Source organism: Chenopodium quinoa, unplaced genomic scaffold (assembly GCF_001683475.1).
Source record: "Chenopodium quinoa cultivar QQ74 unplaced genomic scaffold, ASM168347v1, whole genome shotgun sequence".
In the NCBI taxonomy this organism is placed as follows: domain Eukaryota; kingdom Viridiplantae; phylum Streptophyta; class Magnoliopsida; order Caryophyllales; family Amaranthaceae; genus Chenopodium; species Chenopodium quinoa.
The window spans coordinates 4,884,864-4,908,853 of NW_018742484.1; the positions used below are offsets into that span (position 1 = coordinate 4,884,864).

The 23,990-nt window shown below is 34.7% G+C and overlaps 2 protein-coding genes and 1 long non-coding RNA gene across 3 annotated transcripts; 1 reads left to right on the plus strand and 2 right to left on the minus strand.

The window, feature by feature from the left end:
• Nucleotides 1-3,095: 3,095 nt before the first annotated feature.
• On the minus strand, nucleotides 3,096-7,187 carry LOC110719186 (probable transcriptional regulator SLK2). The gene is made up of 8 exons (XM_021898087.1): nucleotides 6,366-7,187; nucleotides 6,024-6,192; nucleotides 5,669-5,883; nucleotides 5,523-5,564; nucleotides 4,651-4,751; nucleotides 4,247-4,340; nucleotides 4,078-4,156; nucleotides 3,096-3,688 (listed from the first exon to the last, which is right to left on the minus strand). The coding sequence occupies exons 1-8, from the start codon at nucleotides 7,185-7,187 to the stop codon at nucleotides 3,096-3,098; spliced, it is 2,115 nt and encodes a 704-aa protein (XP_021753779.1).
• Nucleotides 7,188-7,931: 744 nt separating this feature from the next.
• LOC110719502 lies at nucleotides 7,932-12,930 on the plus strand. Its single transcript, XR_002511108.1, has 2 exons — nucleotides 7,932-8,675; nucleotides 12,653-12,930. It is a non-coding gene; the product is annotated as an uncharacterized LOC110719502 (long non-coding RNA).
• Nucleotides 12,931-13,002: 72 nt separating this feature from the next.
• LOC110719501 lies at nucleotides 13,003-13,998 on the minus strand. The gene is made up of 2 exons (XM_021898455.1): nucleotides 13,621-13,998; nucleotides 13,003-13,501 (listed from the first exon to the last, which is right to left on the minus strand). The coding sequence occupies exons 1-2, from the start codon at nucleotides 13,786-13,788 to the stop codon at nucleotides 13,199-13,201; spliced, it is 471 nt and encodes a 156-aa protein (XP_021754147.1). The 5' UTR covers nucleotides 13,789-13,998; the 3' UTR covers nucleotides 13,003-13,198.
• Between the last annotated feature and the right edge of the window lie 9,992 nt (nucleotides 13,999-23,990).

Here is a 23,990-nt window from a genome sequence, read left to right on the forward strand (position 1 = left end):
AACAATATGCATTCAATAAGGTCCAAAGATTTTGTGATGACAAAAAAGAAAATCTTCAGCTAGAAGCAAGGGTGCAATGTGCGAATATTGAAGTTATAGAAGGACAAGTCCGTCCGCCTCATTATTTGATAATGTTTAGGAAAGTGGCATTTAGTACTCAAGATCTCATACTAGTTCGTTAAAAGACTGTAAAAAATCCTACTGAAGCAAGAGCACTGGGATTCTTAATATCTCACAATATCTCAATGTTTTTATCAAGAGAATCAAAAATCCTCCTATTATATTCCATGTGGGTACTACAACAATTGTAGCACCAAGCGAAATGAGAGAATATTTAGTAGATGGCATTAACAATACTGAGTCGATCTACAAATATTTAGAAGATGTTGAGAGTGGAAAATTTCTATCATTCGAAGGACATGTGTATCCGTTTGAAGCTTTCATAACGTAGGATGAATCATATGCTGCAAAATGTGTTAAAGACCTCGGCATAGAAGATGATAATCCTATGTATGTCCATTATGAAGATAGTAAAGACAGTGAGGGTGGTTTACAAGACATGATGATGGACGAGATAATGGAATACTGAGCCCATAATAACAGTCATGCAATCTACTATAGCCATGTTTTTTATCTTCTATATTTCTTTTGAAAAATATCTTTGTAAAAAGTAGTGGTTCTTATGAACTTGCTGAGTCATGAGTGTTGGTAGAAGATAAGAATCCTTTGCTATATAAAGGATGGTAGATTAAGAAGAAGGGTAGGGTTGAAGGAGTGAGTTAGGGCATTTCTCTGAAAACCCTTAGAGAGACTTCTAGAGAAAAGTACTCACCTTAAGAGACAGATTGGTTCTCCATCTCTCTTAAAGTAGAGAAACTCTAGTTCAGTTCATGTATATTTAAGCTTTCAGCTTGTAAGATATATGAGTGTTGTAATCTTTCCTTATTAAATAAAAAGTTTTCTTTCAAGAGGGAACGTTATCCTCTTGAACCTTATATCACAAATGAATTACTTTGTTGTTTAAAAGTTCATCAGAAACACAATATAACTTGTTTAAGTAGAGATTACGGTCTAAGGTATGAAACGAATTAGATCTGTGCCGAACTTGATCTAAGGAAGGCAGGGTTGGGGTTAGCTACCTTGGTATAGCCGGAAGCTGAAGAACGCCGGAGGTTCTATTGCCAACTAAGTTCAGGTATTGGTCAAAAATTTCTTATTAAACAGTTATTATTGTGAAGCATGGTGGGCATTAAACTAGAAAAGAAGATTCATTATGGTATGTAAGTAGTAGAGTAATGATAGCTAGTACCATAAAAGTGAATTCGTATTGATTAAACGCTAAAAATCATATTGTCAGTACTAGTTTAAATATTGTCTTGATAATATTTATCCTATCATTGTTAGTTTTACTATTGTCATTTGCTTACAATATAATATCATAAAAGGACAAAGATTGCCAACAAAAGGACAAAAGTTGTGCTGGTCCGTGCACCGTATTGAATTGAGTCTGACTCTGTTAAAAAGGGACATCCTTTTGAATTGTGGGATGCCGGTTAAGCCGGTGCCTTTTCCATAGTTTTTCACCACCTATTTCTCATAAAGGGTGGATATAAAGTCATTAACCTTTTTGTTTTATTGAAATTAATGATTTTTTGTGGTTATAATTAAGGGGAAGGTTCACTCTAGTAACTAGACGACCGGTCACTAAAAAAAAAGAATGGAGACGCTTATGTTATCAAGTTGGTAGCTTGAATGTGTTGAGAAAAACAAATATTTTCATGAAAAACACCTTATATAATAGTAGGTATAAATTACGAATTGTTACTAATCAACTAACAAGAACTATAATCTAGAAACCTAAGAGTGTTAATCTATAATATCTCCCTATTATTGAGTATACATGGCTCTAAGTATGGGTTTCTGACACTTAATTAGTTTTACGTAATCTAAACTCTATTATCCTCCCCTCAAGTCTAACACAGTCCAATAAACATGATCTGTTCATCGTTGTTGGGTAATGATGCCTCTATTGAAGCAACACGAGTTGACTTCTTGCAAGGTGGTCTTAAACCTTTTGAGAGTCCTATGCCATTAAAAAATATATAAAGTCATGTCCTATATAAAAAATATATCTCACCCCGTCATTGTGCATGCAAAAGCTGAAGATTCATAAATCACTATATAGAGTAGAGTCCGACAATTCCTACCCTTTCTACAAGTCTTATGTATTCTAAAATGTATCCTACGTCTAGAATAGCAGTGATATTAAGAAATTAAATCGTAAATATCTTCCTAAACTAAATTCAATTAAATGGGATACATTATATATATAACTACTAGAGTTCTAAATCAACTAAACAAAGGAAACTAAGTAACAAGAAAACTTTCATTCACAAAAAAAAAAAAAAAAAAAAAAAAAAAGGTAACAAGAAAGCTAGCCATGGATAGTTCAGACTTTGATGGGGATAAAAAAGTTGTTCATGTAACTGTATCAGCGGGTAGGCTGTGGACAAGTCTGCCTCGTTGATCTCCTCTAGATTCCCTACATCGCCCCTTCACTACCCGAACATAAAACCCAAAACGTGCCTTCCAGTCCTACTAACCGTGTTGGACTTTCGGGTTTGCAAATCGTAACAGAATGTCTGCTAATTGTAGATGATCTAGACAGTCAATACGTAGAATACAATGGAGATTTGAGTTGCATTTTCTTTCAATTTGGTAATTGTTAGTCCACTAAATGTAGATGATCTCTTAGGCAACAGATTGTTTTTCTTTTGTTGCTTGTCTCATCTTCCTCTAGAATTCAATTTGTTCTAGCTTAGTGATTAGTAAAGGCAGATTTGATCTATACAAAAACATAGTAACTAATTAGTTCATAAATTTTTCTTGTCTATTATATGAAATAAAAAGAAGGATACGCATAACACATCCCTAAGGAGCTAACAGCCAAGTCTAATGAGATGTGCTATGAAGTTCCTAGAGAATAAAGGCAATTAGGCAACATAACTTTATCACGGAGTTTAACATGACTCAAATTGCACAGTAATTAAATCTACACAAAAACAGCAGATTACAGGTTAAATCATCAATGACGATCATTTTTTCTCAACCCGATGGTGACCAACATTCGAGGTGGTGTCATCGTCAGACAATGGTTCTCTCTTTACCAGGCAGTTATCAGCGAAGATCCTAGCAGATGAGTTGCTGCCAGATGAGTAGTTGAACCCTTTACCCTTGTCCGCCATACCACCCAATATAACAGATGTGTTCACCTTTGTCAGCATTGCATCAGCCTTTGTTAGCTCAGCAGATTCTGCAGCCTGAGTACCAATTTTTGGGGCATACACAGCCCTGCTTTGTGATCCTCCTTTTGCTAGGGTTCCATTAGTATGCGTACGAGCTAGAAGGTCGTTTATTTGGTGCATAACGGTTGGGCCTTGCTGATGAGAGTTAGGACTACCTGGCAAAGAGTATAAGGGCTTGTATGGCACAGAGTAAGATAATGGTCTGATGTTGGGGCTTTGATAGCTTCGGGGATTCAGCATGGCCTGTTTGCTAGTATTTGGTGATTGAGTTGTAATATTTGACACCAGAATGTTACCGTTAGCACTTGGTGTCTGCGGCATCTGTGCTATGCTTTCGATATGATTCTTCAGTACTGATTCTCGATGAAGACTTTTCAGAGCCTCTGCATAATCAGAAAACCAATTCTTACAGTCACAAATGCAACGATTACCATTCCAAGTAGCAGTGGAGGTACAAAAAAAAAGAAAAAAAAAAAGAAAAAAGAAAAAAAAAAAAAAAACTAGATCATTCAGAGCAGTATTTTTGATTTTTGACAGAGTTGAGACGCATCATAACTTTATCAAGCAGTGCAATTAAATTAATCACCACAAATCTAATAGTTCTTGACATTTCCTCAAGTCCATTATTTGCATATATTAATAATACATTCAAAAATTCCTTGTACTTCGTATTAAACAATGCTACAAGTCTATGATAGTAAATCTTTGCAGGCAGGAGTCGCAGGGCATAAACTAAACAAAACTACAATGGCATCTGAAAGCAAGTGTTTACCTGTCGGACTGAAATTGTTGGATTGGCTATCAGCACACATACCAATCAGATCTTTCATAGAATTAAGAACGTCAGACATCTGAAAGCCATAATCAGTGAGTGCTATATTAATATACCAATAGTAAAATTTGGAAAACTGGAATGTTGCAATTTATGAAAGCTAAAATACCTGCATGTATCGAACATATACTTTGGAAAAGCCTGCTTCATTAACATGAGGTAGTTCCAAGTTTGCTGCTAGGTTTTGCCCCGCAGCCATTAGCCTACCAAGAACAAAGACCATCAGTGAAGAAATTAATTACTCGTCTAACGGGAAAACACCTCCTAGCTCGATATTCTTAGGCTGTATAACTTCGCTTCTAACTCTTAGATATTAATAAATCCCTGTTCCCTCATTGAACAAGATATGCAAGCCAGAAAATGGAGTAAACAATCATTTTCATTCTTAACTACATGATGGAATAGTTAAAACTAGTATGAACGAGATTAGATAAGTAATAATAGCAGCCATCCAGTTCCAGGGGACCGGGGGGGGGGGGGGGTGGTCTTGGAGCCAGGGGTCATATGTTTTACCTATTACTACTTGTTACTTGATCCTGTGCTTGAACTCCATTCCTTTCATTAAACCCTCCATTACTTTTGCATTGTTTAGCAATCTCAACCAATTCATTAACCTGCAATGGTAAGATATTTTATAAATATATGTTGCATCACATATATATATATGTAAATGAAGAGCAACTCAAGTCAGTCTCATATTAAATATAGTGCCTTCATGGATTAGTCTTTGATTTTCGATAAATAAACATGTAGGTAGTTATGGTATAAAAGTTCAATAATTGAACATTCTAAGAGGAGTATGCTTTCAGTTTTTCAAACTTGTTTTTGAAGAAAATGCCCCAAAGAAGAAGCTTGTAAACATATTGTTATTTGATCTACTTATGGCATGAGCATATATATAAATAGCACATATATCCCACATTAACATAAAAAGGGCAGAGTAAACTTGTAAGCTTTATTTTTCAATTAAGTCCATGAAAGCTAAATAATTACTGACATGATTCTGAGTTATATAATAACTTTTGACAGGATTATATGCCACTCATATCATAATTATAATTCAATGAGAACCTCCACGACCAAGAAGATTAAAGCAAAAGCACTTAGTGTAACGGCCTAATGGGGCAGAAATGAAATAGATAAATCTTGATATTCTAAATTTGTATGACATTGAAAACAACATAGGAAAACACTAGGAAGTACTTCTAAATTTGTATGACATTGAAATATTGATGCATTATTAGCAAATGTTAGAGCCTTAGAGGAACTTGAGGCTAATGTGCTACATGATATTATAGGACAGATTACTACTTAAGTTGAACCAGGATTCCAGGAAACATAAAAGTGAGTGTTAGTACCTGGGCTGCAAGGAAATTTCACGAAACAAGCTCCTCATGTGATCGTACACAGAACTCCCAAGATATTATCTATCACGATGGCAGAAAGAGTGAGCATAGTGCACTAGACAGAAAAGCCCTTATAGCTCATGCAAAGATGAAATTGTAAGCACAAAAGCGCAAAAGTCACTGACCTTCAACTCTGGAGTAAATACAATGCGAAGTTGTCCTTGGTGAGCAACATGAATATTCTTGTAAATGCTTTGTTGTACCGCTTTATTAAACGTCAACATCATTGATCCTGATGGAAGTATTGTTTCAACAGGTGAGTCCAAGTATAAAAGTTCATCTTCAACGCAGCTTTTGAAGTAAACCTGGCTCATTCTTGGAAGAAGTTCATAAGATGTCTCTGCAAATTTTATAATATTACAAGTAAAAGATATGCATGAAATCAGCAGGTAGATAAGGTGATAGTGGATAATACATAGTAAATATTTATTATACTGAGTAACTAAAGTTTGTCAAGAATATAAACAGCAGAATGCTTACCAAATCCTTTCCCTGCATTGGCTGCATTTGATCCACATAAATCACACATCCACAATTTCTGATGACGGTCTCTATTAAACATGGAGGTCATGGACACGCAGAGTCTTTTCTTAGCCATAGGAGAGTAATACTGCTTCACAAATTCCCTCCAAAAGCCAATGTTATTTTCCTGCAAGGTACAAATGGAAAAAGAAATCAGTACCTCAAATCAAGGAATTCAAAGTTCCATATTAATTGAAATACTCATGTAGAGCTTGTGATTAAGTTAGATTTTAGACAAAAATGCAAGTTTTTAGTTTAGAAATACAGAACAAAACTTTTTATCAAGGCTAAACAACTCACAGGTGGCCTATTCTGTCGATGATGAATGAAAAACACCAGCTGGCGTAAACATATGCTTCCACTCACTGCAGCAGTAGTAGTCAATTGTTTCAGGACATCTCCGGTCAACTGATGTGGAGGCTGACTCTGCATCGGATGCCTTTGTGTGGAGAGAACCGATAAAGGGGACTGATTCTGCTGTTGTTTTGGTACCATATTTTGCTGATGCAACCTACTGCCTGTCACAGGATCGTAACTTCTAAACTGCATAGGGACTTGACTAGGTGATAGCTGCGGAACAGAAAAAGAATGCATGTAAATCTCCGGTGTCATCTCTATCCGGGGCTTCTTATACTTCATGAAAGGAGTAATCGATGCTTGATTTGCTGGCATCATCATCTGCGGAGAATAAGTTGGACTAGGAAGCTGGTCGCCTTGTCTTCCATTCCTTTTTGGGTAAATTTGGCCTGGTTGGAAGTTCTGCTGTTGAGCTGGGGAATTCTCTCTAACAGTACACGAAACTATTCCACAGTTTGTAAATATATTGATGTTGTTACCGCCATTGCCTGGCAAATATGAAACCCCGGAAAATGGAGAATTAGCATCAGCAATCAACGAGGTATCTTTAATTTTGGTACCTGATGAGCTTTCTCCATGCACAAATTGCGAACCTTGATGATGAGCAACCGAATGGGAAATGTTGATTGAAGTACCCCACATATTAGGGGAGCTTCCATTCGGTGATGAGAGGTAACCATCGTCATATGAGATACAAGAACTTAGCATTTGCGCAAACTCTTCTTCATCAGACATCTGGTTCTGAAGCTGGTAGTTAAAATTCATTATCCTAGCAGGGCTCTAAAATTATCTAAGATGAGACTGCAGATTCAAAACTACACTGTTAAAACGATAATAATGCAAGAAACTTGGCTATAGTCTATGGGTGCACAATATGATCAGAGCAAAATCAAATGAGATGTATAATCAGTTAAAGAGAAAGCAAGCCATAACATGCTTTCGAGTACTTACTTCAATAACAAATACGGAGTAACAAGCTTTACTAGTAGTAAACTAGTAACATTGACATGACATGCAGTTTTAATACCAGATTGTTTAAAAGTGCTATCTAAAATAGCCATGCATGATACAAGGGCAACATGGCTATATATAAAGGAAGGAAAAACATAAGAGATGCACAAAATAGAGTAATATTGGGATACCTTAAAAAATTGGGGGTAACTAACAAGCCAACTTATGATTGAATACACATAAATTATACTTGTATATGCAGCAACAGTATATTTCTCTTCCAGAAATACAAGGGTAATATATGATGAAGGGAATAAAGAAACACATATATTCAATACCTAAAAATACTAACTTTTTCATGGTTAATAATGTATTTTATTATCACCAAAATGAAAACTTATGGGACACATTTGGTTTAATTTTTTAAACCTCATGTATTTCAAATATTTATTTTTTAATATCTTAATCTAACATTACACATTTTAAGTCCCTTACAAAGATCAAATAAGACTTCAAACGAAGATCATTTTAATTTAATAAATATAAATAGATAGCACCATCTCAACTCCTTGCACTACATTCACTAGAGTGCAAGGAAGAAAAAGAACAAAAACAGGAGGGTGAACTTTAGGGTGTTACAAGCACTCTTCCAAGAATTTAGAGATTTGAAATGCATGGATGAATTTTTTACTCCTATTGAATAAACATACAAATTCACTCATAATACTACTCCCTACGCCTTATTTTATGTGCCCCAATTGACTTAAAAAAAACTCACCCATTAAATAATTAATTAATTATTACTTGTCATTACTCCGTATAATCATAATAATGAACATACATTAACATAGACTCCATGCTATTATAAGTTCAATAAACTAACTCACAATAACGCCCATTATCTAATAATCCTAACTATTGGGTATGTTTGCCAAGAGTAGTCCCAATTGACTGCGAACCGGTTAAACAAGTTAATTTTTTTTTTCTTTTTTTTAATTAATGATGATGTAGCATTGTTGACGTGGACAAAAACTTAGGTTGACTTGTCTTATTTCCTTTCTCTCCCAAAATTTTTGCCACGTCACCCTCTTTCTCACCCATTCAACTACTCTCTGCAAAATAATTAAGCCCGCCATAATTGCTTCCTCTCTTCCATTATATCATCTCAACCATAATTTACTTTCCAAAATTGGTAAAATTTCTCAACAATTGGGTTTCCATTTGTGGGAAAAAAGGAGCGACGGTGACCCAACTAGTTGAAGATGCATTGAAGCACAGACGAAGCAAAATTGTGGTGACCAGGTAAACCCTAAATCCCTTAAAGTTGGCATTTTTATCGTTATTTCGTGTTAATTAATCCTATAAATGTTATTTGAAACCTAGAACTATGCATGAATTGTGTTAATTGGGTCTGTGCTTAGCGATTTAATTTGAAAAAATTGAATTTTTTTTTGTCAAATTTTCTGGGTTTAGTTTCGTTTAATTGCATATTGATTCTGGGTTTTACTGTTCGTGGCATGCTTGTAGATATGTAATTGTTGTTTTGTTTGCATTTAGACTTTAGGTTGCAATGGATGATAAGATAAATTTGAAATTTTGGCAAAGTGGGTTGTTCAAAGACATTAATAATTGTGGTTTGTGTATGAGGGAGGTGTTGGCAAAACTAAAGCAATTGATCCGGATTTAGTTAGTTTCTTTGACCTTTTTGAGTTAGCCAAGGAGTTTAGTAGGGATAAAGAAGTGAAAGGTGTTTTGTTCTTGGTTCCTGGGCTTAGTATGGTAGATGGATTGAGGAGACTACAAGGTGATGAAGATGCTTTGGAGGTAGCAGCTTTGGGTGTTAAGTATAGATGTGTGGAGCTATATATATTCCATGGTATGAAATTACCATAACTTGAACCGAAAGAGCCCACACCTGTTGAAACACACTTCCAACCACTAACACAAGCTTCACAGTCTACCCCACACACATCCAAGCATAACAAAAAGAAAAGTAAACTAAAAAAGGGGCCCACCAACTGTATTGACTCAAGCGAGGTCAAGTCCTAGGACAAAAAAAGCCACTGCCCCAACATTAATTCTAAAAGAACCACCCAATCTTGACCATCAGCTGCCCAAAAAAGAATCTGCCACATCAACCAAATAAAAAGCTTCCCCAAGTCACCCCTTATTACCCATACTACTTCATCTTCAGTTTTGAAAAACACCCAACTCCACAAAAAACCCCTAAAGCACAAACTACTACTGTAACAAAAATTAATAGTGTGCCAGATGACTATGAGTGGCTTGATAACAGGCCTGATAGTCCTCTGAGACTTGATGAGCTTCTATATGGTTATAATAGTGATGAAAGTGAAGGAGATGACCCCCCTTATAACCTTGCAGTAAATAAAGGGAAAGGTGTGCTAGTGGACAGTAGTAAGAAGGGGAAGGCTGTTGATGAAGGCAACTTCTTTCAGGGAGTTTATACTGATGATGAGTCAACTGATGGAGATGATGATGACTTGGAAGAAGAGGGTTTTTTAAGGGGATTGGAAGGTTTAGATTCAGAGTTAGATGATGAGTATAATGAGACCATTGTTGATGATGGGGAACTGTATGACTCTGAGGTTAGTGATGAGGAATACTCTTAGGCAAGAGAGAGAGTGAAGGCTTGTACCACACAACTAGTACAAGCAGCTGCTTAGTTGGCTAAAGAAGCAGTGGAAAGGAAGATGAGTACTGAGAATCTAGAAGAGGAAGCAAAGGAAACTGAGAGTTTATCAGAATATGAAGAGAGTGATGAGAAAGAGAATACTCCAGCAACAACTGAAGATGAAGGTGTTGAGGCTAACAGAAGAAAAAGATCGGGGTTGTTAGTTAGCCCAAACACTGATTTTTCTCAGTTCAATTGGAGAGTAGGATTGAGGTTTGCCAAAAGGGATGACTTCAAAGAAGCAGTTTCAAAGTGTGCAGTGTTCCAAGGGAAGAATCTTGTGATCAATGAAAGCAGCAAGAGAAGGGGTCAGAGAATTGGAGAAAGGTGCATAAGGAGTTGTCCTTTTAGGTTGTATGCTTCTTGGCATACTAGAAAGGCTACACTGCTGGTGAAGACCAGGCAATTGAAAGCCAGGTGGGTTGCTCAGCAGTTTATTGATGTGTTCAAAACAAGACCTCATTGGCCTACCAAGGAGATTGTTGGGTGCATTAAGTGGGCTTATAAGATTATAGTGACTAGGGTTTTTGCATACAAAGTAAAGTATGAAGCACACATACTGCTTCATAGGAGTATGCATGAGCATGACCAGAAGGTGGGAGGGTACTTGGCTTGTTTGCAATAGACCAGCCCTGGAAGTCATACTGAGTTAGTGACAATCATGGGAAAGGTTCCTCCACTAGTGTTCCAGAGATTGTTTATCTATTTTGAGGGCCTAGCTAAAGGGTGGAAGGAAGGTTGTGGAAGGTCTTGGCTGTGGATGCTTGTTTTCTAAAGAATTTCTTGGGTGGCCAGCTGCTTTGTGCTGTGGGGAGGGATGAAAATGATCAAATGTATCCTATGGCTTGGGCTGCTGTAGAGGGAGAAAACACCTTGAGCTGGTAATGGTTCTTCAAGCATCTTCAAGCATGCCTAGACTTGGGTGAAGGAGATGGAGCTGCTCATTTCTAATGAGCACCAAGTATGTCAAAAACTTGAGTTTTACTAATATTTTGCCTTGTGTTTTGTGATTTTTCTGCTTGATCTTATTTGTTGGTGTTTACTTTCAATGTGACAGACTATCTTAAATGATGTGTCAACTGTTCTGCCAAAAGAAAAACATAGGCATTGTGCCAAGCATGTGTTTGCGCACTGGCACAAGACCTCTAGAGGAGATGAGTTCAAATTGGAATTCTGGAAAATTGCAAAGTGTTACAACAAGCAGACTATGATGATGCTTTGAAAGAGTTGAGTGAAATCAACTGTGATGTAGCAGAGACTTTAAATCTTTACAATACACCCTCTTTTTGTAGAGATTTCATGAAGAAATCAATTAAAACAGATGCCATCACCTCCAACATTGCTGAAACCTTCAATGGTTACATTATTCAAGCCAGAACCAAGCATCTTTTGTACATGCTTGAGGAGATAAGATCTAGTCTCATGCCAAGGCTTGTTAAGAAGAGGCAAGAAATGAGCAAGTCTAGTTTTGTTCTTTGCCCAAGAATTCAGACAAAGCTTAATAAGGAGAAAGATAAAGTAGCATACTGTGAGGTCTTCCCTTCTTCAGAGACTCTCTTCAATGTGTCCTACTGCCTTGATCAGGTAGTAGTTAATTTGGATGCAAAAACTTGCACCTGTAGGAAATGGGATATGTTAGGCATTCCCTGCTGTTATGCATGTGCCCGCATCTTCTTTCTAAACAAAGAAGCAGAAGAGTTTGTGGACCCTTGTTACACTAGAGAGAATTATCTGAAAGCATATGCAGTTAACTTTTCTTTCCCTTTCTATATTTGTTGTACATGTAGTTGACATTTTACATAAGTCATGCAATTAATTCCCTTCATTGATGTCACTTGGTTATTGTGTGTGTGGTATGTGTTTAATTGAATGTATACACATGTGATAGGATCAATTCCACCCTTATAGGGTGAAAGATATTGGCTTAAAATTGTCTGCCCCCTAGACCCACCTTCCATTAAATCAGGTTCAGAACGACCAAGAAAGAACAGGATTAGGGACCCCTTTGAGAACCCTAAGAAACCAGGATCTTTAACTAAGACTGGTATTGAAATGTCTTGTTTTGTCTGAAAATCCAAAGAACATAACAAGAGGAGATGCCCAAATAAGGATAATGCAGACACCACCAGTGAACTACCCCAGAAAAAGCCTAGGAGAAGGCCTAGGAAAGAGGGCAACCCAGTCCAAACCCCTCTGTCAGCAACTGAGAGTGCACCTTCTGCACACCAAGATATCTCTGCACAACCCACAATGCTTGGGAGAGGAGGAAGATAAATTAGAGGTGGAAAAGGTGCAAGAGGAGGGCAACAATCTGCAGCCACTTCAAGTGCAGGACAGTCTGCAGGTGCTTCAGCTTCAGCACAACCTGCAATTGCAGTAGCAGGCCAAGGAAAGGGCAGAGGTGGTAGGGGCAGAGGAAGAGCCAACTTTCTAGTGCCAAGGGGAGTTGGAGTTGTCATTGGTGATGATGGGCCTGTACATAATAATGTAAGAAAGATAACCCAACTCCATGATTATTAATTCACCACTGTCATCATTCACTAATCATGTTTATTCACTAATCATATCTACATATTTTGAACAGGTAAGGGGTAAATCTAGAAGAGAGCTAGTAGGGGCAGCAACCACAATGAGGAGCATCAGCAAAGCATTGAACTAACAAAACTTGAATTACATCATTGGTGGTCAATCAAGTCAGCAATCAACCCTCCACAACCCAACTCAGTAGTACTTCAACACTTTGTGCATGCATAAAATAATTATGTCCTTAAGTTGTCTATGAATTGTCTATGAATCTAGTATGCAACTGTACTTCATCATGAAAACTTCTATAGTGTAGCACCAGCTTGTTAATTTGCTCGATATTTTGGATTTGGCTACAAGGGTTGCAATATATTTTAGGTATTTTGTTCAAACAATTATGATAAGATATCATTGTTGCAATGTACTAAATTTAAATCAATTTACACATGTATTTTAGAAAGAAGAATTTTATTTTCCATTGCATAAAACGTCACAAGTTACATACCAAAACAACAAGTACTAATTCCAAAACACTAGTATTGCTACTTAATCCTAAGATACTTGGATTACAACTTCACACCACTTAATTCATTTCTAAGTTACAACCCTACTTCATCATGAAAACCACAATGCCAAAAAAAAACCTTGAGAAAAACAGGGTCATTGTTAAATTGGATTTATTCCTTGAAGATCTCATAAGCTCAATCCTTAATTGGCTAATTTCTGCTTTCATCTCTTGTACTTCATCCACAAAGTGTCCCTTCTTTGCTTGCAATCTCTTCACTTTGTCTTCTAACATATTCTTTTGCATCTCCAATTCCGTAATTGTTGTTTCCCTTTCAAAAATCTGAAATCTCAAGTCGTCACCATTGTTGCAATCAAACCACTTCAAAAAATTGCATTCAGTATCCTGTACAATTGAAGTAAACCCTAATTTCAATTCAATTTAAGGATTAACCAATTAACTAAGGCAAGTAAGGTATAATTACCCACAAAATTATATAAGCAAACAATAATCAATTTACTTACAGGCCATTTTGGACAACTGAAGAATTTTGAACCAACATTAGGGCCCTTCTTCACTGTGCGCACAACCGCATCCAATCCACAATTGCATTTCGTGGTTGAATACATCCATCCCCTGGAGCTTGAAGATGAAGAAGAAGACCCACCTCCTTGAATCCTACCACATGCCATCGCAAAATTAAAGGAATTAAAAACAGGGATTTTTTTTTGCCACAAATCGAGAGCGTAAGTAACGGGAAAAAAAAATTGGAGGGGGAGTTCTTTTTAAATTACATCAAAGAAGGATTTAAGTCAAAAAAAAAATTAAAAAAACAAAAGTCACGTAGGAATATGACCGGCATCAATAGGTTAGTGACCTGCTGGGACTATTCTTAGCAAACATACCCAATAGTTAGGATTATTAGATAATAAACCTTAGTTGGGCTTATTAAAAGTAAATCAGCCATAGTTGGGATTAATAAGTGTATTTTTTTTAAAACCATTAAAATTGACCAGTTAAGGTTTTGGGGGTCATTTTGACCCTCTTAGGATCTAATTTAAGCTCATATTTGGCAAAAATTTAACGTAAATGCCTCATTTTGCAGTTTTTACGGTAAAAAAAATTACGATCTTAACACGCAAAATAGGGCGTTTACATTATCTTTTTGCAAATTTTGAGCTTATTTTGGATCTATAGAGGGCCCAAATGACTGCCAAAACCTTACCTGGACAATTTACATAGTTAAAAAAACCAACACGCAAATTGAGATATTTCTCGAAACACAAAACAGGGCATTTACATTATTTTTTTTCCTAATTTTGAGCTTAATTTAATCCCATAAAGGATCAAAATGACCTCCAAAACCTTACCCGATCAATTTTCATGGTTAAAAAATGACTCGCTAATCGAGATATTTTTTGACACACAAAACGGGGCATTTACGTTATTTTTTTTGCCAATTTAGAGCTTAATTTTAACCCATAAAGGGTCAAATAACCCCCAAAACTTTACCCGAACAATTTTCATCATGGAAATTTTAATTTTTATTAATTAAAATAAATGATTAAAATGAACCAATCATATCATGACATGTGTCATTATTAAATCCTAATGACTAATGGAGTTAACGGTCGTTAGTCATTAATGGCACCCGGTGAATTTTTAAAAAACTCGGTGACATTTGGTGAATTTTGAAAACCTTGATGGCATTTGGTGAATTATTAAAGTGCTTAGTGGCATTTGGTGAAATACCTCATCTAAAATTTACATTTTTGTATAAGGGTAGTATAAAACCTCATAGTCCACAAATCTCTTTCATTTTATTTGATTTGTTAAGTCTTTTGCATCAATAATCTTGATATCTTTGGCATGAGTATAAATTGAAATTCTAGCTATTTTATTTCCTTTAAAAATATAGTTCGTGATATTTTTTTTGGTACATAATTGTTGCTATATAATTCACTAAAAAATTAGTAAAACCGTGCATAACACGGGATTTAAACTATATATATAATATACATATATATATACATACATATATATATACATACATATATATATATATATGTATATACATATATATATCTGTATATACATATATATGTATATACATATATATATATGTATATAAGTTCAATAAACTAAGCCCTTGTTAGAAATCATCAGGAATCATCAGGAATGTCCAATACTGGAGTTATTGCTGCTGCTGCAGTATCTAGAGTGACCGTTGGTGCCATAGGAGTAGGCCTTGCTATGTTCTTCTGTGCACTTAGAGTCTTAGTAAAGAAAAAAACAAGAAGATACTGAAAGAAACAAATGGGCTAAGAGTATCAAAGGGATCATTTGAATCACAAGACATAAAAGGTATCAATTGTATTTGCTCATTTTTCAAATGAGCAAATAAGTATTTTAGTATTTGCAACTACCAAAGCATCGAGGGTTTGATTCCCTTAGAAAAGGACAATTATAATACTCAGATGAGATGAAAAAGACATGTAAGTTGACAAATGAGCAAATAATTGTTTGCTCATTTGACACATGAGCAAGAATTATTTGCTCATTTGACAAATAAGCAAAGAATTATTTGTTCATTTGACAAATTAGCAAAGAATTGTTTGTTCATTTCGAAAGATTTGAAACATTTGAAGCACCAACAGCAAGCATGAAATGTGAAAGACTTACATAGACTTGTATATTGAAAACAAACATCTCAAATGTATTTACAGATGCAACATTATAAAAAGCCAAATCTTCATGCATTTCCAAATAAAAAAAAAGGAAAAAAAAGGCATCCATCAATTAGGGAGAAAAGAAAATGAAAATATCAGCTGAAAAATAATCAATCTATTAGATGGCTAAAAGTGGAGAGCATGACACTCATATCAAAAGGTTAAGACTCTGTATTCTGTGCATTTTTCTTTAGCAAGGTTCATATTAATCACTAGCAGGAAATTTTGAAATTGCATGACAATCTGATTCCACTAATATCCTTAGTCCTTGATTATCACACAATTATCATTTATCAGCTGGCAATTGGTATTATTATCTAGAATATATTAAGCAATGGAATGAAGGGAATGCAAATAAAGATTTCATGGAATTTGATATTAACAAAAACAGATCTTTTCTACTAATAGCCAGCTGCCATTTACCAACATCTAACATAAATCTGGATCCTTAGAAACCTATTTGGAAGAAAATAAGCACCACCATGTGCAGCAGGAGATATGTATGCAAAACTTTTCAGTCACCCACTCAGCAAGGATGACACGGAACAATACTCAAAGCATATATAGACCATTAGACACTGTCATACTTCAAGTTTAACAAATTTATAACTATTGAATATAAATGACAGAGAGGGTAATTAGTATATTTAGGAAAAGGATTGACAACAGGCAGAAGGTGTTATTGTTCACTTCATGAAATGAGCTGGTTGGGGGTACGCGTCAAAAACTAAAGACAAACCAACATTCAAGATAGCTAGTAATTCTTAACTTATGTTGAAAGTATTGTCACCCATATGAGCTCCACACAATCAACCCAAAGAAGATTTGAAGCATTTGAAGCACCAACAATAAGCATGAAATGTGAAAGACTTACATTATTTTTCTTCAAACCTGAATTCCATTTTTGCAAACCCATATATGTTTCCATATGCCTCATCATTGCAACTCCACAATGCAAATGATCATCATCTGAACACTTCCAGGGTAAATCAATCACTACATACTCCATAGACTTGATCTCTTTAGACAAAACAACACTTTGTATAGTTCCTTCACCATCCATGAAATATGAAAATGCACTTTTCTGAAAATGAACAAATAAATTAAAATAAGAACAAAAACAGGTAGAACAAATATAGTCAGAACATATATAGGCAGAACAAGAACAAGATAAACAACTAAACTCTAATCATTTTTCTCAAATGATCTAACAAAATCTTAAGCCATACCAGATTTTAAAGAAATTTCTTGTTTTCTCCAGAGCTTTCTCTATAATCAATAACCTCCATTGTACCACGCTCTGTGGTGGTGTTAAAACATACCAAAAAATAATGATCTTTTTCAAATACGGGGAAAAAGAAAAGCTCACATCTTTCTTTGGGGACTGTTTTTCTGATTCCGGCTCCGCTATATCACAAAAAAATTTATTCCTTTGTAGAGCACGATCACTTTCATATTGAAAAAGACATTCCTTAAAAAAAATACATAAAGAAAAATACATAAATAAGATAAATATAAATGAAAAGAGTAAATATGAAATGAGCAAAGTGAATATGAAATGAGCAAAGTCATATAAAATGAGTAAATTCAAATTCATTTGATAAATGAGCACTGAAAGTTTTGCTCATTTGACAAATGAGCAAAAAATTAACTGCTCATTTGACAAATGAGCAAAAAATAAATATTCATTTTCAATGGATGAGCAAGAATAGTTTGACAAATGAGCATTGAATAGTTTTCTCGTTTGACAAATGAGTAAAGAACTAGTATTAGTTTTTGGAAATACAAACTAGATCTACATTCAAATACATATGAAATGAGCAAAGTGAATATGAACAAAATAAAACAAAATAAAATGAACGAGTTGAACTTACACTTGCAGTAAGATTGAAAAAGAAACGTCCACGAGAATTGATATCTCTATATTGCTCATTATAATTCAGAATAGTAGACCATGCACTAATGATTTTGCAATGAATTTTGTTCTGATTTTTTAGCATTTCAAGTTAAAATATCATTACTTCAATACCAGCCTCACCCTCGTATGAAAACACTATATCACTACATATAAGATTTAGGGAAGTTAATATAATTTTAATCAAAGGTATGTAAAATGAGAATACAGAGCTGGACTCGTTTTAAGAAAAAAACATAAGGTCAATTGGCAATTTCCAGAGGGGTACTTCAAAATGCAAGAGGCTACTGAAATTTCCATCACCCTTTACTCTGAAATGTATTTCTTAAAATAGGTCTAGCTTAGTATTTTTAAATAAGAAAATATTGCTCATTTTGAAAATGAGAAAATTTTAGATAAGTCAAGATATACAATTATATGATTTAAATAAATACTTACAAACGATTTTTCTTCTCATGAAAAACTGAATCCATAACACCTTTTTGAACTGCTGTTAATGGTGTGTAAATTTTGATAATCCGAGACTTAAAAGGAGATCTAATCTGCAACGATGGTTGCACTTTACGCTTCTTCTTCGGAATAGAACTCTCTTTTTCAATATCTCCTTTTCTCTTAAGCACAATTGGATCTTCTTAAGCATCAGAAATGGGCTCTTGATGATTAGCATTTAGAGCATTAGCAACAGTAGCAACAACTAATATAGAAGCTATTGCAGAAGCACCAACTTGTGCACTGACAGGAGCAAGTACAAGTTCATCAGTAGGTGCACTACTAGGGGACTTCTCCTGAGAATCAGTTTCTTGAGAAAAGATACCTAAACTGAATGTAGGAGTTCCAACAGGTTTTTTAACTGAAGATCTCAATCTAGCTCGAATACTTGAACCTCCTTCAGCTTTTTTAGTTTCAACTACAATAGCAGGACCTTCATTTTCAGAAAGACTAATTTATCTGAACACTTTCAGCAGCAATCTTTGTAACATCAATGGCTTTTGTTATGGTTGGACAATCAGCCCTAGAAAAGACTGAGGATTCAACATTCTTCTCATTAGTTGAAATCTTAGAAAATCTATCCCAAACTTCAATGACAGCCGGATCTTGCTAATACTCATCGTCTTGGCTAAAAGAAAGGCTATGATTGTCCGGCATAGCTTGGGAACGTAATCTTTGCTCGTCACAAATACCCATGGCATCTTCCTTCAGCTTACGTACTTTCTCATTGTGAGGAAAATACTTGACAGCTTGTTCATGCTTTTCATTAAAGTCCATGTATGCCAAGACTAGGTTTGTAGATGCTATTGCAAGCTCCATAAGGCATTTCTGTAAAAAAAAAAAAAAAAATACATAATAAGATGAATATAAATGAAAAGAGTAAATATGAAATGAGCATAGTGAATATGAAATGAGAAAAGTCATATAAAAATGAGCAAAAAATGAAAAATTATATAAATACCTTCTTTGGATCTTGTTAAGTTTTTTCATTTTTTGTACCAATTAGATCAGATTGTTCCTAAAATCAAGCAAAAAAAAAAAAAAAAAGTTAGAACAAGTAGAAAGCAAATATCCTAACTATTGCTCATTTGACAAATAAGCAAAGTGCATATGAAATAAGCAAAGTCATATAAAAATGAGCAATATGAACTTTATTTGACAAATGAGCACTAAAATTTTTGCTCATTTGACAAATGAGCAAACAATTAATTGCTTATTTGACAAATGAGCAAATATTTTTTTGCTGATTTAAGAGGTCCATTGATGTGCCATATAGCGCGCCACATTGCATCATTTTCCTAAAGGCAAGATTTGTTCCAATTCAGTTCTACAAGCAATGCCAAAGGCATAGAAAAGCTAAGTATTGGTTGAAAGTAAAATACCATTTTTGGTTGTTTGCTGCTAGAAGAACCAACAAGCTTCAGATTATTATCAAAAAGTCCAAGCCTCCCCTTATAAATTTCCAATTTCTCACGACTAGACAACATATTGGTTGTCCAACCTTTGCGAACTGGAGTTTCTCGGTTGGCTCTAACTTCCTCAATGACAATCTGATCAACATATATAAAAGCTACAAACTAGTAAGATAGAAAAAAATTAGTACATTAAAATTAAACAAATAAATAACAATTAATACATAAAAAATAAAAATAAAAAAAACTTAGAAAATACATGCCCCACCCCCTACTGCCACCTACCCACACATTTCAATTCAGTAGCTGATCACAATTCTGATTTCAGAAACTGATTTCAAAATCTGATTTCTGAATCTAATTTCATATTCTATTACAGGTTGTGAGTGTGTGTATGTGTGTGTGTGTGTGTATTTTCTTGTTAAAAAGTGTAATAATACTTTTATATACATATTTAATATTTTTAGCAAATAGTTATTTATCAATTTTTTGCTCATTTAACAAATGAGCAAATAGTTAGTTTCTCATTTGTCAAATGAGCAATTATTTAGTTGCTAATTTAACAAATGAGCAAAAACTTAGTTGCTCATTTGTCAAATGAGTAAATAGTTCGTTGCTCATTTGTAAAATGAGCAAACAGTTCAAATAAACGCTAGGAATACCATAAGAAATAATAAATATCCTGGAAAGTATCGAGTAGGAAGCTCATCCCATTTCATCTTCGCCTTCACAAGAGAATCAAGGATAAACTTCGACCAATTTAAATCCTTGATTTTATCAACACTAGTTAGTCAAATATCTGAGAATGTCATGATTAACATTCTTGTTTTGCCCTCCTAACATAAAATAACAAAATTAAATTAAAATGATCAAACAAGAACTAAAATGAGCAAAATGAAAGTAAAATGAACAAAATGAAATTAAAATGATCAAAATGAAAGTAAAATGAGCAATATGAAAATGAAATGACTACCTGACATTAAAGTGGAAACACAAAGAACTACAAAATTGCGTTTGAACATTGGCCCAGCTGATCTATGGTTCTTCAAATACATTGAAAGCTCCCCAATGTTGGCAGATAATGAGTTCTTTTTGAATTTTTTTTTTTCCATTGGGTAATGACTTTATCATCCTTTGAAAAAACATTTGCATCCATCTCCATGCCTCCAACTGGCAGCCCTAGGACCTCATGTACATGTTGTTCTGTAATTTTGAAAGGTTCGGAATCAGGAATATTCAAGGAACAACTCTGAGCATCAAAGTTAGGACACTTTCAAAAACTCCAAGGACCCAAATCCTATAGCTCTAATAGCAATCAACTGATCTTCCGAAAGCTTCTTAAGAACATTAACGACATATGAAGGCGACATCCTATTACGCAACGTCCCATAAACAACAGATTTTGATCCTTGCACTTCATCAACAGCATCTTCACCATCAGGATCCTCGAACTTCACATTCTGTTTTTCTTTCACTCCTTTTTCAACCTTTTTTCCTTTACCCTAGTAGGGACTAATTTGATTCTCTTCTGCTTCTTTTCACTAAGCTTCTCTTCTGCCACTACAGCCCCTGACGAACCAACATCAGCAGCAGCCCCTAATGAACCAACATCAGCAGCAGCCCCTAATGAACCAACATCGGCAGCACACTCCTTTTCAATAGAGTTCCTGCTCATACAAAATCATAAAATAAAATAAAAAGTTAAATATCACATAGATTTTTTTTTGGAGGTGTAGTGAAGAGGATACTTTAGGGGAGGGTCTAGAGTATGTTATGATAGAGAAGCATAGGCTGATAAATTATCTAATGAACAATTGTCAAATGAGCAATCAATATTTTTCTCATTTAGCAAATGAGCAAATACTTAGTTGCTAATTTAACAAATGAGCAAAAACATAGATGATCATTTGTCAAATGAGCAAATAATTAGTTACTCATTTGTAAAATAAGCAAACATTAGTTTAATCATTTGGGAAATGAACAATCAGTTTTTTGCTCATTTAGCAAATAGTTAGTTGCTCATTTGTCAATTGAGCAAACATTTCTTTAATAATTCATTAAATCAGCAAGCATTTAATAAGAAAATATAAAATGAGGAAATAAGAAAAAACGTACATTATCCTTTCCAAAGGTACATCCGTATAATCTTTAGCATTGGTAGAATTAATAGCAACCGAAGAATCCGTAACACTGAACAATTCTACAATTATAAAAAAAAAACCCGAAAAAAATGTAAGCTAACTAAAACAAAGGAAAAATCAAATTAAGAAGCAAATTTGTAAGAGAAATAAAGAGGGGGAAGGGGGGATTCGCCACATTTCTAATAACAAGCAGAGGATCCTAAATGTGAGAAAATAGTGTCCTACCAACCAAGAAAAAGTAAGAAGAATAAATAGTCCATATAAACTATCAGAAGTTTCAATTCACAGCCCACATAACTTGGTTGGAGACTATTACCAACAGCCTCCCGACCAGTATTAGTATATCTCAAGATTCTAAGACATGATAGCAGTCCTTGTTTTCTCAAACAAGCAGCCTGAAAAATATGCATGTGTTTATAAACCATAAACAGATCATCAATTTTAACCAAATACCAGCAGAGATATGTATTAATCCCAATTCTAACATGATCCAGGAGCAGAGAAGTAGTCCTTCAAATCAGCAAAACTTTACCAAAACTCTAAACAGTGGACATCTCAGAAGAGTCGATACTGGTGTCAACTCAAATAAAGTAGATATTTAAAAAAATCTCAGCTTATAAGCTGCCATTGTCAATGGCTAGCAGGCATAAGAAGCAAATATAAATAAGTCCTGATTACCAGTTCAGTTTTTGGCCGTCCAAGTTGTCTACTAGATTGACACTTTTCAAAGGACTAATAACTTTATCTAACAGGATTAAGATTGATACATACTTCAGCATTCATTCTTGCTAAAACAACAAAAATCAAGAATTCTACAAGGCAAATGTCTCACTGACTCATTTAGCTTGATGAAGGAATATAAGAGCAGGTTTTGCATTATACATGAGCCATACAGCTGAAAAAATTTATAATTTGATGCAGGCAGCATATGAGATTTGGGTTGACAAGGCCATCTCATGCAAGATTTTGCCTAGCATGAACACGAGCTAGTCAGAAGTCAATAGTCCTACGGAAACTAAACCAATATTCCAAAAGCGGTAGCTGATTATCAAGAGTATCTATCTTCTTGAACTTGAGGTATTCAAAACTCAATATTCCATCTAAGACCGTCCCCTAAAAATTGCCCCTTTTCTGTTTTTGACCATGGGGGTCCAAAACTTTATTCTCACATACAATATAATTGGCTCGACCACTTTCGCCTCGTATCCGTCAACTCCACTTAACCAAAAAATAACATAGTAATTAATTGCTTAGGGACAAACAATTAAGGACGAAGGGAGTAGTAATCACAATGAATAAAGAAAACAACATGAATACTTTATGCTTATAAGAATAAATTATCTTGGATACTGCAAAAACCATATCTTTATCCCCCATATCTAATCCATAATCACCATTGCAATACATACCCCATATTTATCTCCATCAATTTTACATCAAAGCTTACCATCTAAAAATACTTCCACATCATGTAAATACTTATTTTAAGGGAAATGACACCAAAAACAAATCAGGTTTCCAAGTCATGTAAATACTTATTTTAAGGGAAATGCCGCATTCACAATTATCCCTGAAAACCAGAAAAAGGAAAAGAACCCCCAAAACCAAATTCAAAACCCGCATTCACACAAAATATGCCTTCCTCAAGATCCCCATACTTGCATCAGGCAATAACTGAAGCAGGATCATCGGAACGATTTCTCAAAAAAAAAAAATTATCAATGATTTCTAGGTTTCCAAAAAAAACAAAAAAAATTGGAAAATAACGAAAATCAGGCAAAATAAAACTAAAATCAACTTGATAACTACTTAAAAAAATGAAAATAAAACTAAAATTAACAAAAAAAAACAAACTAAAACATAATCGACACAAAGTAACAAACAATGTGAGCTGAAATCAGCACAAATCAAATGAAAATCAAAACGAAAATAAACGATGAATGTAACCTAAAATTAATTGAAAAACAGCAAAATATAAACAATAAACTCACCTTGACGAATAATTGACGAAGATTGAAGAAGTTGTGATGAAAAATCAGAGAGAAAGAGAGTAGAAAACCGGATGAACTTGAACGAGGAGAGAGAAAATTGTGCGTGAAAGAGGAAGGAGGAGAGAAAAAAAACGCAGGAAATTGTATCGAAATGAAATTGTTTTGTTTGACCGGGATTGTATTGTGACCGTTGGATGTAATTGATCCAACGATTATA

Bases quoted from the DNA above. Each gene is read 5' to 3' on its own strand.
- LOC110719501 (XM_021898455.1), bottom strand. From the start codon at position 13,788: ATGGCATGTGGTAGGATTCAAGGAGGTGGGTCTTCTTCTTCATCTTCA. The intron at 13,502-13,620 runs GTAAGTAAATTG...TCAATTGTACAG, and splicing joins TCAGTTGTCCAAAATGGCCT to GATACTGAATGCAATTTTTT.
- LOC110719186 (XM_021898087.1), bottom strand. From the start codon at position 7,187: ATGAATTTTAACTACCAGCTTCAGAACCAGATGTCTGATGAAGAAGAG. The intron at 6,193-6,365 runs GTGAGTTGTTTA...TGTACCTTGCAG, and splicing joins ATCGACAGAATAGGCCACCT to GAAAATAACATTGGCTTTTG. The intron at 5,565-5,668 runs GTCAGTGACTTT...CCATCGTGATAG, and splicing joins TATTTACTCCAGAGTTGAAG to ATAATATCTTGGGAGTTCTG.